This window comes from Cyprinus carpio, chromosome B7 (assembly GCF_018340385.1).
Source record: "Cyprinus carpio isolate SPL01 chromosome B7, ASM1834038v1, whole genome shotgun sequence".
Lineage (NCBI taxonomy): Eukaryota > Metazoa > Chordata > Actinopteri > Cypriniformes > Cyprinidae > Cyprinus > Cyprinus carpio.
Window position 1 is genome coordinate 13,832,026 of NC_056603.1, and position 15,953 is coordinate 13,847,978.

The 15,953-nt window shown below is 36.8% G+C and overlaps 2 protein-coding genes across 9 annotated transcripts in view; both read right to left on the reverse strand.

Annotated features, from left to right (window-relative positions):
- Positions 1-136: 136 nt before the first annotated feature.
- Positions 137-6,658, reverse strand: LOC109092924 (cysteine and histidine-rich domain-containing protein 1-like). Its single transcript, XM_042727331.1, has 11 exons — positions 6,396-6,658; positions 6,070-6,119; positions 5,825-5,881; positions 4,230-4,384; positions 3,935-4,038; positions 3,195-3,244; positions 1,968-2,038; positions 1,583-1,685; positions 1,336-1,455; positions 1,156-1,218; positions 137-798 (listed from the first exon to the last, which is right to left on the reverse strand). The coding sequence occupies exons 1-11, from the start codon at positions 6,457-6,459 to the stop codon at positions 481-483; spliced, it is 1,155 nt and encodes a 384-aa protein (XP_042583265.1). The 5' UTR covers positions 6,460-6,658; the 3' UTR covers positions 137-480.
- A 4,431-nt stretch (positions 6,659-11,089) lies between these two features.
- The window catches only part of si:ch211-200p22.4 (phosphatidylinositol-binding clathrin assembly protein), a 54,643-nt gene continuing 49,779 nt past the window's right edge, over positions 11,090-15,953 (reverse strand). For 6 of the 8 annotated variants that reach the window (XM_042727337.1, XM_042727336.1, XM_042727333.1 and 3 more), the window contains 4 exons: positions 15,746-15,769; positions 14,054-14,110; positions 13,827-13,943; positions 11,090-12,375 (listed from right to left, as the gene is read on the reverse strand). In XM_042727337.1, the coding sequence (XP_042583271.1) occupies positions 12,361-12,375; positions 13,827-13,943; positions 14,054-14,110; positions 15,746-15,769 (213 nt within the window). In that variant the 3' untranslated portion in view covers positions 11,090-12,360. The remainder of the gene's footprint in view (positions 12,376-13,826; positions 13,944-14,053; positions 14,111-15,745; positions 15,770-15,953) is intronic. The other 2 variants (XM_042727335.1, XM_042727340.1) reach the window with 1 other exon arrangement.

Here is a 15,953-nt window from a genome sequence, read left to right on the forward strand (position 1 = left end):
TATTTATCCTTTTAATTTAAAGTATTTTGCCATATGGGTTGCAGTCAAGCTTCCATGGCCTTGGACTCTTGTCTGACTGCAATCACCTACTTCAGGATTGTTGCTGTTAACTTGACGAAAAAATAAAGTGTGGCCATTGCTGTTTGACTCGTTGCACTTTATTATCATGGATTCACGGAAAATACATACAGTATGAAAGTTTCAAATCTTTCAGAACTATTTTTTAAATATCTTACCAACCCCATATTTTAAAAGCAATATTTTCAAAATCTCTATAAAACTGTGCAAAACTGGATGACAACGGTTTTAAGACTTCCCTAACCTTTAACACACAATAACATACTGTACAATATATTTTAGCAGAAAAAAGTGTGAGAAACACAAACAAAAAAAAAGGCTAACTGCTTGAAAGCAGCAGCCCCTTGTGTGTATAAATCCTGTGTGATCTTGTAAAAAAATCCATAACCTCAGAATAAATGTTCATTTTTCTGGGGGGACAACAGCAGGCTCTTCTAGCTCAGGGGGTCCATCAACTGCCTGATTTTCTTCTTTCTTCTCCTCACTCTCTTTCTTGTCCTCCTCTTCATCTTCCCAGTCAGACTCACTGATGTCATCATCTGAGATGTACCAGTCAGGTTTGACGTCTTCCTGTTCAGTGTTCGTCTCATCGGTGACCTCTGGCTCAGGTTTGTGTTTGGGGTCCTCAAGTTTCCCCCAGGCTACAGCATCAGCCTTCCGCATGGTCACCTCAACTTTAGAGGGCACCATGTTCACAAAACTGCTCTTTACGTCAATCACCTAAGAGACCAGAAGTGGACACAGATGTCAGACTGTCTGACTTTTTGACTTATAAATAAATAAAAATACTATTTCTTTTTGACATCTACATGAATGTATTGAAAATTTGTACACACACAAAATATTGAAATAAATCTGCTTAAAATAAAGCTTAACGCAAACAAAAATTGTACTGTATGATAAAGAAAATACGTTGTTTTTTTTGTTTTGTTTTTTTAAATTACAAAAGCACATGGTGTTTTTTAAAATGTTGTTTGTTTTTTATTATGTAATATACTAAAATGATGATTTTTTTTTTTTGGAGGATATATCATTGCTAAATCATAAGAGAGTGTGAATGTACAGCAGCAGTCTTACCCCCCATAAGTGGATGTCCTTATGAAACACTTTGTCACCCTCAAACTGAATGTGGCATGTTAACTGCAGATTGACAGAGACAAAGAAAATGTATTTATGGACAAAGATCATTTATAAAAGTCATTGAATGCTGATGTGAAGTGATTTTTTTGTTGTTGTTTAAGGTGGATTTGAACTCACCACTGTGCGGTTTGCCTCCACGTAGCATTGCTCTGGACTGGAGTTCTTGGCGTAGATTGTGACCACGACCTGGTTTCCTGTCTGGTGCCAATCATGCCTGCAAGCAACCTTCTTTTTGTCCTGCAGACCCAACACAAACACAACATACAGATTTCAGAAAGGGTTAGTCGATTGTTTCTTGATTATGCAGCATGTGTCCATGTAAATATCTACATCCACAGATTAAAAAAAGTCCATCAGCTGTTACCTTTTTAGGGATCCAGCAGTGTTTTCCTGTTGTGCAGCCCTTCTGATCCAGGAAGGCGTTGAAGTCAGTGGTTTTTATGCAGCAGCAGTTCCAGTATTTGTATCTAGACAATGATCAGCAGATGTGAATTATCATGCATCTCCAATCTCATCTCATAAAAACAATATCCTTAATTGATCACAAGATTACAAGATCTCTTGTTGTATTCGGCTGCTTATGTGGATCTGAATCTAGATCAGTTCTCTGACAATGAGATGCTTTATGAAAACAGGCCTTGCTTGTACTGCAAAATGTTTAATAGATACAGGAACTGGGTAGTCTACAACAGACAGGTATAGTTACACACTGAGTCCAGATAAAGACCCAAATGCCGCAGGTTTCTTACCCTTCGTGGAAGACAGGAACCCCGGGATGATATGTGCAGATCTCTGCGTCTGTCTCTGGACCCTGGTAAATCTGAACACACAAACCGTCACAAAAAAAAGTGTTTGAACTGATATTCATAGATGTACCTCAAACTTTAAAGTGCTGATGCACCTGAACTCAGCATAAGCTCTGTGTCATCCGTTTACAACTTAAAACACACTCATTTTTCTACTCATCCCATTAGATAAATGAGCAGGAAGCTATAACAGAACGAGCAGGCTATTGTCTTTCTTTCACATGATGTTTCCACAGGGGCTGTCTGAAGAAAAAACTGCTCCCGAGAACGAGCAGGACTCAAAATTTGCTAAATGTATATTGAGCGTCTAGCAAACTATTCGTCTCCTTTTTCTCGTATCCCAAATCACTACGGTACATTTATAATAAATGGTTATTTTTGGACTATTGTAGCCTGTTCGGGTCGTCGCCGCTGCGGAGTAACACATACCTGCGTGAATCGCCATAGACATAAACTTGGAGAAGTAGCTCCGGTTAGAATGTTCTTCCGAGGGATGCGTTTATAAACTGTTTATAAACCCCAGAGCGCCAAAATGTACATAGTGATGCTTTAATGAAATACATCAAATTAAATTAAATTCCTGGTGATATTTCAAACCATCGTTGATAACATGCTCATAGCTAATTCACTGTGAAAAGAACGAAATAACACAAAAAAGAGAAACTAATTCAGTTGTGAATGAGACAGCCCTGCTGATACAGGTTTAGTTCTCACATGGACTTAAAGAGGAGCTCCACTGAGTAATTAACATGATGGACTTTTGGGATTTAAGCAAACTAATCCATTAAAGATGATGGGAGGCTTTAACAGAAGGCATTAAGGTCAAATCCCAGTGAGGGGTCTAAACCTGCGGCTTTAGTCATTAATTCTGCTCTAGGCCCATTCAACATTACACAGGTTAAAAAAAAAAAAAAAAAAAAAATTACCTAGAGTCAGTTTCTGCTCCTCCGGTTCTAATGAAACTAGTAAGGACCAAAGTAGACTGATGCTGGATCAGTACTGTTACACTTAAAACACTCTTCGGTCCAGGATTGATTCTTTTTGGAGTCTGTCTCTACATGAGCTGCAGCAGCGTCATTCTTTACTACGCCCACTAGATGGCATGAACTGTATATTTTGTAAGGCAAACTGATTTGTTTGTTGTAATTTACATATCACACGAGCACCTACTGTTTTGCATCCAGCATTCTTGCACTTCACCCCAACCATGACTTGACTCTCTGTAGGACAGCGACAGGGAAGAGGCGACAGGAGAAAGACAAAACAACTGTAAGAGGAACTGTAAAAGTCCACTGATTTCTCAAAAATGTCCCTTATGTAGACTATATTAAATACAGGCTCACTTGCAACATGAATGAACATGATTTGTGCTAAACAAGATCCATTTTGCAAATTATTGGCTATTCTGGAATCATTGGCGTAGATTAATACCTTTTATTTTTACATTATTGTAATTATTAATATTAAATTATAATGTCAATATTATGGTATGGAAAGATTAGTGCTTTTTATTTATCAATTTCATTTAGCCTTTTTGCATTATTTATGCATTATTGATTCATAATATTAAACTATTATATTCATATTAGTTCATTCTTAAAACTAATACATTTCATCACTTAATTTTAAAGGTTATTTTTGTTTACTTTTGTGATGGGCTGCAACATTATTAAACAATATTTGTGCTGAGTGCAATGTATTCTGAATGTTTTTTTTTTACATTATAATATTAATACTAACTTATTATATTAGTATGAATACATTGTTTTTACTAATGCATTTTATTGATTCACTTTAAGGACGTGTTTATTTTTGTGTTTAGCAAAAGCAGTAGATAATCAATGCATTAGTTTTTAATGTGCTTGTGTTGCAGGTGATCCTGAGCTGCAGGGATAACAGGAACTGCTCACCTAGCTTCTCTCTCTTCTCCCTCTCAGTGATCTCCATTTTCTCTGCGATCTGAGCCAGAGAGGGAGCGATCTTCACCTGCAGCTTTGTCTTTGGCTCATCTGAGCTGGGAAGGAGTGAATCGAAAAACATGTCACTGTCTGTTTTTATTTAACAGTCAGGAGGAGCTGTACTTCTCTTCTTTGAAAGAGACAAAGGAGGGCTTCAGAGAAAGAAAAGGAATTTTGTATTCAGAGCAATGAGTTGGTGTGTGAAACAGAACACACTGTGTGTGAGCTGCATATGTACTCTATATACCTGGGTCTCTCTTTTTCCAGGGCTTCTGCAGATTTGGGTCCCTGGTAGATAATTTCCTCTCCACTGTGCTGCTTCACGTCTCCCTTCTCAGACGTCACCTCTGGCTGCAGAGGCTCCTGAGGCTTCTCGTTACTATGACGCCCGCGAGTGCAACCCTGAGAGGACAAGCACAGAGAGCAGAATGTGCCTGAGAGAAAATAATTAGCAGACACAGAGCAGATTAAATTACATGTCTGAGATTGTGTGAACGTCTCTCCATCACAAGGACGGTAAGATGAGTTCAGTTATTTGTACTATAATTACTTATTTCTCAGTTTACACATCTGTTCTAGCTTGACATTCAGTACTGCTTATATTGGCTGCTACATGATAATTTGGTATTTGATAAGTCACTTTTGATAAAAGCATCTGCTAAATGAATATAAATGTGTGAACATCTCTCACACTTTTGAATATAATTTTTGTCCACGCTTTGTTTGAACAAATTTTGATGACAGCTTTTGTTTTTATTTATCAGTGGTTTTTAACTGAGGCCAGGGCCCATTGGGGGCCTCAGAAAACTTACAAGGGACTTAAAATGACTTAATTTCAATTCAAAAATGTGATTTCTAGACCTGGAAACGTCATGTAAATTAATTAAATTTTATACTGCTATAGACTATTATTTATAATAAAAATATATTTCTAGTTATTCCAAGTACAGAGAGAGAGAGAGAGAGAGAGAGAGAGAGAGAGAGAGAGAGAGAGAGGAGAGAGAGAGAGAGGAGAGAGAGAGAGAGAGAGAGAGAGAGAGAGAGAGAGAGAGAGAGAGAGAGGAGAGAGAGAGAGAGAGAGAGAGAGAGAGAGAGAGGAGAGAGAGAGAGAGAGAGAGAGAGAGAGAGAGAGAGAGAGAGAGAGAGAGAGTTCATATTAATGAACTGAAATTAAAAATCATTATTTTTCAAACTCGATTGTCGTGGACAATGTTGGACTGCATTATACTGGTATATTTTATAACACTTTAAAAGGAGGTTAAGTTTATTAGCTAATAAAATTTATATCAAGAAATACCAATGAACATATTTACAGCATTCAGCAGTCTGATCATTTTAATCTATAAACAAAAAATTGTTTGATTGAAATTGATTTTGTGATTTCCATTTATTAACATTAGTCATCTACATGAACTAACTATAAACATAATTAAAATATTTATTAATCTAACTTAATATTAATTTCGATCTTTACTAATACATTATTAAAATCCAAAGGTATATTTGTTAATGTTAATTAATGGACCTGAGCTAGCATGAACTAGGAATGAACAGTTGCACTTTTATTAACGTTAACAAAGATTAATAAACACTGAAACAAATGCATTGCTAGTTGATGTTAGTTGATGCATTGATTAATGTTAACTAACGGATCTTATTGTAAATTGTTACAAATTTTGTAAATAATAGCTAATGTTCACTTACAGGCCTACTTGCAGTAACTAAAGTTAATAAATGGAACCTCACTGTAAAGTGTTATTTTAAGTATTGTGAGGATGTCAATCATATATTCAGTCTGTACTACTGTATGTGCAGCGCGTGAAGAGCAGCGTATTAGCATACCTTGATTGACAGGAACTCAGAGAAATCTGTCGTCCTCTTTTTACAGCAGGACCAGCCCTGAGGACAAAAACCCAAACAAACCAACACATCAGACAGCCAAGAACAAAATAAAACAAAAACACGGATATTAGGCTCCCTAAGAAGCAGGCAAACACGCAGACGACACGCTTATCAAGAAGCGACAGAACCGAGCAGCCGGCGGTCTTCACGCAGCGCGCGCTGCTGTCGAAACAAAAAGAGCTCACCTTTAAGGCATCGTGGAAGATTGGCACTCCGGGGTGAAACTGGCAGACATCTTCAAGGGGTGAGAGAGAAAATAGAGTTAGTAGGAGACCTTTATCAGAAATCCATCCTCATTACTATTTTTTTAATGGACACGCTTAAGAAGATTAAGCCATTTATGGAAGTAACATTTGATTAGAACACCTCCAAATGTGCTCGAGACTTCATTAGGCCTGTAATACCAGCCATGACCTTCACATGGACAATTAAAATGTATACAGTTCAAGCTATACTTTTTTCCCCAATAGGCTATATATTAATAAATAGTAAAAATAAATTAAAATCTTACCATCTGAGTTTTTGTCAGCATCAAATCGACCCCCGCAGCCTCTGTTGTAACACAGTAGAGCCATGTTGGCCTTTTAAGATATTCAGGTTAATTTTCACTTTATCGCTGGACTCTTTTCCTTGTTTATATGCTCTGTCCTGTGTTCGTCTCCGGTACTTATGAACTCGCACGGCTGCTGTGAAACTTCTCCAGAACTTTCATCCGAGGAGAGATCCAGAAGGAACAGCCCCGTCCAGGGAAAGAGAAGGAGAGAGATGTTCTAGTCTGAATGAACTCTATAAATAGCCAGTGCCATGTGCTCTATCTCTCTCTCCTTACAGCTGTTGGGGTCTGTCTGAGAGAGTGACACATTCCTGGGGTCTATAGAGAAGGGCTGATGGGGGCAGGGGACACAGCTGAATCACTAAAACCACCACCAAAAAACCAAAACCCAACTATTTTCCAAAACTACCCTAAGTTGGGTTATGATGTCACTTTTTTTTTTTTTTTTTTACTCTATTAACCTAGTCAATAATGGCTGACAAATCAAGAACATAACTGCTTATTGTTGCAATTTTATATATATATATATATATATATATATATATATATATATATATATATATATATATATATATATATATATATATATATATATAGATTTTAAATATAAAACAAAATATTTCTATTTAAGTTATCTGATATAATAAAAGTCAGAAAGTAGCACTTGGAGCTTGGTGGAAGATGCGGTTTTATACTGTTGTGTTCTGCAGCACAGTGGGTGCACAGACTGGAACAAAACAACAGGCACAAACTAAAATAGTAAGGCAATGCAATCAATAAACTGCAGAAGAGAAACTTTGAGGAATGGAGTCGGGTACAATTCCTGACTATGTAGATGAATATTAATAGACATTCGGAATAAGTCAGCGAGATGAAATCTGTTAAAAATGTCCTTTATTAAGAAACCGGTGAGCGCGAGCGTTAAATCCATTTATTCACAAGGCATTCACTCATGGTTCAGGTTAGAGGTTTGCAAGTTGCAACCATAAATTTTCTTCACAAATACAGACAACAGAACCGAGACTGAGACAGAAAGAATGAAAGAACTGACAAAAACTGACTCAAGCAAAAATCGCAAGGAGGAATATAACATACCAGATCAGCACAACCAACCACTGATAAATCATAAAAATAACACAGAACCCGTCCATCACTACGACAACAACTGCTTACTAAAAAACAGCACCATATTTAATAGAACTTCGCAAACGTTACATGGAACTGTGACAATTTCCCAGGCATGTCAGATACAAAAACATGCAAGAAAACAGGTACAAATTATAAAGCGATCGAAAGAAAATGGAGTTAAATCCATCAGGTCTCTTGGTCCTGGGTTGAGCATCTCATTGCAGGCGTACAAACGACAGTTCAGGAGGGACTGGTATCATAAGATCATTGACTTCAACCAGTGCTGCGTGGTTCATGAAGCTCACGGGGAAACCACATGAAAAGTCGATGAAGAGGGTGTTTGATTCAGGTTTAGTTACAGATTAAAGGTTTCACAAGCGTTCTACCAGACTTGAGAGAGTTGATGTACAAGCACAACCAGACATGTCTGATTTCTTTTTTCCCAACGGCACATAATTCTAAAATAGAACGTGGTTGAGCTCAAATAATTTATATAGAAGCGAATATCACTAGTCATTGCTTCAAATCACAGACAGCAACCTTCAGAAGAGCAGAGCAAGTGAACAATCTAAACCAGATTTAGTTAATTCGTGAAATCAGATTGAATGCCCGGCCACATAGTCCAGGAATTGCCTTAATGCCATGATGGGAAACGGTCTACTAGAGAGTAATTTGACCTCTCACAGAACCATTTTATCATTGAGATGGACTGAAACAGCCAAAGACTTGCTGTGAAGTTGGGAAAAAAGGACCACAAAATGGTAGGTGTGGATGTACATCCTTTTCCACACATTATAACCAGCTCCACATACACGTTTAACTGTTTGGACAACTTCAGAACAGTTGAAGTTGGTCTTAAAACAGAAGATACACAAGGAAACATTGGTTGATTTTCCTGTTTCTGAGTCCACTGTTAAAAAGTGCTACAAAAAATAATCAGGTGGTTCCTGTTTCAGTGAAACTCGTGCAAAAGATTCAACAGAAATCACATCGACAGACACGAAAACAACACAACACGGCACTACACAAATTTGACCAGATATTTAAAACATGCGTTCATACTGTAAAAACCCTGCATTATGGGCCGTGAGGCAGGCATGAAGTGTAATTTCAAGAGGCCAGAGAAGAGAAAAGAAAAGAGCCGGACATACATAATGAACTCGAGGGCAATGATTTTCCCGTTTGGGATATAACTGATGAGATGGATAAGATGACAGACAAAATGATACTAAACAAAAATAACCAACAACTCAGGGAAAAAAAGGGGCTTTATTTATGTGAATTAAAGTCAGACAAAAATGAAGGACAAACAAGTTAAACACAATCCCACAATTTCTGCTTTTAATTTTCAACATGCTGAATAAATTCCTCCTTATGGTCTGCATAAATAAATTACAAAAAAAAAAAAATACAGTGGGGAAACAGGCATAAACATGGAGGTTTTGTGTTCTCCTTTTTTGGCATTTGATGATAAATGGATAAAAAAAAAAAATTAAAAAAAAAAGGTTGCTGCATTGCTCTCCTGAGCTGATACACAGGGATGATGGTGCTTCTACTGAATACATATTTCTAAATATACTGCATATATCTCTGTAACAGGAAAATAAGGACAAAAAGATGCTAATAATAATGTAGCAGACAAATAGCCCAACTAAAACAAACTCACTAAACCCAGAGAAGCCAGGACAGCTCCATGACAGCACAAAGGTGAAAAGGACCCTGGACACCAAGAATCCAACCAGAGGACCGAGACGTGCAGCACACGCTGTCACATCGACTCTGAAAGGCCGCTGCTGAGCAGAGTATTCCAGGCCAGTTAATAAGCCGAGACTGAGACGTATAAAATCAGGCTAAGTAGTTCAGAAGTACACTGGAGTTGGCTGCTCTTCAGTCTGGCTGGGTGCTCTAAAATAAAGGATGAATGTAGAGCGGCAAGTCCAATACACTCAGACATTTGCTTTGTGTGCACAACAGCCCCATAAACAGCAAACAGAACACTAACCAGCAGCTGTTTATATAAAAGATGACAAACCGTAACCACAAGGGGGAGCTGTGAAATCAAGAACGTCTCTGTGCATAGCAGGGATTTTAAACAAAAATGAAAGTTTGTTCCTTGAACGCCTCAACAAGTTGAAAAAAGCCTTTGGTGTGTCAGAGAGAAAGCATTCATGACCCGTTGCCAGTGAAACAAGTCAACAAGCCTATAGGGTTGTCCAAAAGCACTAGGTTGCCAAAGAAATTTACATCTTCAGACAGTCTTCACCACAGGCTGGGCTGCTTATGCATGCAGAGCTTTTAATAATATTAAAAAAGACAAAATATGACTAGAGAAGGAAATGCTGCTGTGCTCATCGACCTGTGCCAAGGACCAGAAACTGGAGATTACCATGGAAACCCTGGCTCATGATAGCACCCCCTTGTACACCTTGAGATCTTTCACCCTCCCTGAAGCTCACAATCATACATTCAATCTCTCATTTCACACACTTCAAGCCTCCGGTGACGGGATAATAGAATAGATCCTAATTAAACAGCATTGCTCCTCGGTGCCCCATTACCTGGCAAACCCAGGGAGAGCATCAACATTGAGCCTGCATATAAAAAGCATTCAGTCTGAACCTGCTGGACCCCCTGACGGCACTCAAAGGAGAATAAACTCACAAGCATGTTAAGAGACGCTCAATAAAGAATTAGTAACCAACTCGTGCATCCACACAGAATTAAGCAAGCAGAGAAACACGATGTACATTGCTTCTACAAATGGAACGGCATGCGGTCACACAGCACGCATTACAGCGACAATATAATTGTCTTTAGCAACATACAATAGCAAAGACCACACTTGAACTGATGGAAAGTCAAACTCAGACTTCAAATGAAAAATGACACTTAGAAAATCTCTTATAAAATAGAAAATTCCATTCCTTGATCGGCTCTTTAAACACACACCTGTGACCTTATTACATCAGTATTACTGTACCACTGAGTCTGTGCATTGCTTGGCAACTATTCTGCTAAACACTGCAGAAGAACTACATAGCTTAGAGGAAGGATTATTATTTGTAACCAATAAATGTTTGTTGCTGTGTTTACATTCCGAAACCTTGCCAGCTATAGGTAGTGATCATTTAAAAAAAAAAGCAATAAGCTCCATGAAGCTGTAGTATACAGTGATTTTTATTTACAGCTAAAAAGCATTGTTAGGCAAAACAAGGAGCGCAAATTCTAAAATAATTGTTGTAAAACAGATTTTTTTGTATCTTTTTTTATGTGGCACACCTGCAACCACAGTGTATCTAGTAACGTTCCATCAGTCCATGCGGAGTATAAAATATATCTAGCATGTGGAGAAAAAGAGGGGGTTATGGGATGATGTCAAGGCTGAAGTGGAAACCTGCTCTAGAAAGGGCTAAAGGGATTTTAGGAGGGCCGAAAATGCTTTGGCTGCACAAGCAAAAATAAAGATACCCTGTTAATAGTGCCCCGTATTTCGAGAAACTGCACAAAAACAGACTAAAAGTAGATTTTAGCTATTGATTTTGGTTCCTTGTTGGCAAACACCGATACGCACGTCATTCAGAGAAAGAACCGCGTTGTCAGGCGCCGAGTACAAGAGCTAGCTTATGGCATTTCTCGAATCACAAATGCACATAATTTGGCAACACAGACCAAGATTCATGTCATTTTCTGAAATAATAAAAATATATATAACATGCTTTCTAGAACAAAAAGGATAAAAAAAAAACAACAACATAGGATTAAACCCTCATTAAAAACAGATTTTTGAATAGGGCCACATGCCCTTCTCCAATGCTTCCGGTCACCCGCTCCCAGGGTGGGTGGTACATGGGGGAGTGGGCTCAGAGTGTGAGATGTAGTCGTAAATGCATGACATGTTTGGTTAACACAGAAGAGCAGGAGCAGATATGTTTATCAGTGTCCTTGGAGTGACAAAACAAGGTGGGAGGCCAGTGAGAGGGGGCTCTTCATGTGGCTCACGTAACACCAATGTGTGCATATGTATGTGCAAGACCACCATCACATCTGAAACGGAAACCCTTAAACCAGTATAAACAGATAAGAATTGACTGACCATTTAGAACAGTAGCCATCAGTAACAGTAACATGGTAATTGTTAACATTAGACGACTAACGCTGTAGATATAAGAGACCAGCTCAACGTTATATACTATGTTACACATAAATGCACGTGTTAAAGTGCTTGGGGGTGCAGAGCACCTTATATAAGGGGTCAAATTCTTTCTTGTTCTGAAATGAGAAGCTGGGGCATTGTGTTAATGAGCCATTTAAACAGGTTTATGATCTAGTAAGCTGTACTATTCAGGGGATTTACTTTGACATGCACTGTTTTCCTGAACTCAGCATGGGCATCTTCGTAACAGCAAAAGATGACAGTAACTCCACTTTAGATCTAATTCATATTAATTATGAAGAAAAAGAAAAGAAGAGTTCTCTGTACATGGTAATTTAATATCTGCAATAAAATCCACGATTTCTATGATGTATCACACCTGCCAGTAGACCATGCCCCAGGAAAGAAATGAACCTCAATAGATGAAAAATGACACACTATGCGCTCTCATCTGGGGTGTGTGTGCTGGGTGAGCCGTTTCAGACAGTGAGGTAAGCATTCTTGACACAAACACGTTCCTCTCCATATGCACGCTCTTTCTTTTTGTCTTGATCTCCTTTTATTTGGTGGTAGTCGGATCCTCCTCTCACTAGCTTGTTGTTCTTTTCAGCCGTCTTGTTTGGCGCTCTGCTTAAGTGCTACTTACATGAACTGCATCTGTAAAGACACATAAAGAGTTATAAATAAGCAAAACAGCACTGAAGCGCTCAGTAATGACCGTGTGAATACAGCGGCACTGAACGTCTTGTAAATGGAGCATCTGTGTACTTGCCACAGGCACGGAGCTGTGTTTTTTGTTTTGTGTGTGTGTGTGTGTGTGATGGGGATGTTACAATACTACAGTTTCAGTTGTTAAAATATAATACCAGAGAAATTTGCTGATGAAATTTGAACAACAGTGAAATTTGCTCATTCTCAACACTACAGCAAAAACTAGTATTGCTATTTAAAAATGCTTCATTTAAAAAATTAAATAATATAATAATTATTTATAAAAACATTTTAAAAAGTTAAATAATATAACAATTCTAAGACTGTTAATCAATTAAAAGATAAAAGAATAACAGTTTTCTGTAATTAAATCACTATTAAATCACACCTAACACTAAAATCCGTGATCATAAATATATTTTTACATTAAATCTCCAAATTAATATGAAAACAACAAAGGCTGAAATAAAAAATTTAATTGATATTTTAAATATTTTTAATGGCACCTGGCCCTACAAATAAAGGCCACTATCACTTATACTGATGCCTCTATTAAACTTCTTTGGTGTTTTTTCACTGCTGGGTATAAAATGAGTAATTATATCCATTCAACATTACAGTTATAATTAAAAGCCAGGCCTACACTGCAAATTATCAGACTATTTTTTATATATATATATATATATATATATATATATATATATATATATATATATATATATATATATATATATATATATATATATATATATATATATATATATATATATATATAATTTTTTAACAATTACAGAACATGAAAAAAAATATTATAACAAATCTGAATTAAAGTGAACTTAATGTGCTATCAAATCTGTTTGAATGAGCTCAGTTAATTTTTTCCTCGCTTTAAAGGTTTTTCACAATAAATATATAATAACCACATTACAAAACTACTTCAAGAGTAAAAAAGATGCTGTGCTAATTGCATTAATTATATTTAACACATTAAACTGCAAATATTAACCACAGAAGGTTAATAAGGCATATAGCCTTGAAGCATTTCTCAATTAGGTAATGACTGCTTCAAAAAGGAAAAAAGAAAATGAAAAAAAAATCTTATAAAATCTTTACTGCATTACTATTAAACCAATATTAAAATTAAGGAACTATTAATACTGTTAATACTTCTAAGGCCAATTTAATCCTATTGGAGTTTATTTTAGTTTACTATTAATGGTATAAATAGACAGTAGAAGGTCTATTATGCTTTGAACATTAAGTTTCAGCCTTGTGAAACTGAAAAATAACTACGATATAAAGGTGTATTACAGCAGTGTGGTATTAATGGATTAAATGCACGCGAGGCCACTACATGTGTGATACAGATGGACTAACTAATGTGTTTGTGTGTGTACCTGGGCTCCAGGGATGGGGTTGAAAGGGTTAGTGGGTCTGAGAACAGGCTGGTTGTACAACATGGGCTGTTGGGTCATTACTGGAACCCCTCCCATCTGTCCCAGATGAGGAGGGACCTAAACTCGCGCCAAACACAACATTCAGTTATTTTCTTTTAGCTATTAACCATTTACAGTAATTCATCTACACAATATCCATGTAGCCACTGTAAAGTCACAATACTCACCATTCCATACACAGGCACTTGAGGTGTTGTCATGGGAAACGCCATGGGAGCAGGAGCCTAAAGGGAAAAAAAGGGTCGCAAATCAACCATCAGTGCACTGAATGACCAAACAATGCTTCACTGATCGAATGACCAATGACACACTCACTGATCAAACACTACTGTACTCATCCAACAGCTCATGACCGGTCAGGAGTACTTAAACTCGCCAGCACTGATTTCTGGGCTGATCCATTCAACACATGCAACACTGAAGCAAAACAATATAACTCAAGGATCTGTCATGTTCCTAAGACTAAAAAAACTTCACCGAACACGGAGTAAAAAATGTGTTTTTAAATGCATTTGTAATTAGTCAAATAAAACAACACTGTCATTTTAATAAACTGTCCAAGGATGCATTTAATTGATTAAAAGTGAGAGTGAAGACACTTGTTATGTTCCAAAATATTTCCATTTTAAATAAATGATTTTCTTTTGAACTGTTTTCAACATTGATAACAACGAGAAAATGTTCTTAAGCACCAAAACAAGTATATTAGAGTGATTTCTGAAGGATCATGTGACACTGAAGACTGGCTGCTAAAAATTCAGCTTTGCCATCACAGGAATAAATTACATTTTAAAATAGATTAAAATAGAAAACAGTTCTTTTTAAATTAATGTTGACCTTAAATATTTGAATAGTAGAGTATGTCTGAAATTGTTTTTCCTAAAACAAAGACTTACCTGAATAACTGTCACTCACTTAAAAGCCTAAATCCTTATTTGACACTTTATTCTGAACATGGCAAGCATTGATTTGTTGGCACGAAGAATGTACTGTATTCATCAGTTTTGAATCGTAAACAGGTTACGTAATATACAGCCCCCAAACGCACACATTTGCACAAGTCTGGTTTGCAAGTCAAAGCTCCAAAAAGATGAATACATCAAATGCTACAGAAAGGGCATGAGAGACCGAACAAACATTCATATGTCACAGGGAAATCAACATATGACATTCTCTGTGTTTATCAGGAGTAGAGAGGGTTTTGCAAGTCAGTAAAGGCCTTTTCACACCGAGTAGAAATTTTTAGCCCATTCACACAGTGTGAGAAAACTAATTACAGAGAAACATCAAACTATTGTTTTTAATTAGTCTCAAGAGTGCATGAAACATAAAAAGCCACTGTGGTAAACAAACTCAAGCTAAAATAAGTTATATAATACACATACATTATGCATATGATATACATAACCAATTACCATATATATTAACAGCTCTACTATTATTTATTATTATAATTATTATTATTAAGTAAGGATGCACCGATATCTAAAAATCTGTACAATACTGCTGTAATTAAAAAAACTAATTTGTAAAAATAAATTAAAGAAAATGTAAAATAAAACAGGATTTTAATTTTACAGTGGTTTGTATTTCACTTTAAAGCACATGTACAACCAGAACGTTTTTCGTGTTCATTTAGATATGAAAACTTTTCCAAGTAACCGCCCATTTTCATCCACGACTCAACTAAATTTTTTGAAAATTTAACACAATGAACCAAATAGGTAAAGATAGAAATCAAGAAATAAGGTGTGAGAATGTGAAAGTGAGGGAATAAGAGAGATAATGTGTGAGGGAGAATCGATCCCTCGTAAACAATACTCAAGGTAATAGAACTGTCAGTTATAGGAGGTACTTACATAACTAGTATAGAACATTCCAGTCTGCTGGGTTAAGCACAAGAAAGAAGATAGAGAGAAAGACAGAAACATATAGAGAAGATAGAGCGAGGAGAGTTGAAGACGTCAGACACGAGGAGAAACGGGCCAGAAAGATGCGGACCACAGAAAAGGTGGAGAGAGACAGAAAGAGAGACACTGAAGATTAGTTATTCACAGACATCTGCTC

What these genes read in the sequence shown, in the direction of transcription:
- LOC109092924 (XM_042727331.1), bottom strand. Translation starts at nt 6,459, where the DNA reads ATGGCTCTACTGTGTTACAACAGAGGCTGCGGGGGTCGATTTGATGCT. An exon ending in CTGGAAAAAGAGAGACCCAG is followed by an intron (nt 4,039 to 4,229) that starts GTATATAGAGTA and finishes ACTCCTTCCCAG; the next exon opens with CTCAGATGAGCCAAAGACAA. An exon ending in AGGACATCCACTTATGGGGG is followed by an intron (nt 799 to 1,155) that starts GTAAGACTGCTG and finishes CTGGTCTCTTAG; the next exon opens with GTGATTGACGTAAAGAGCAG.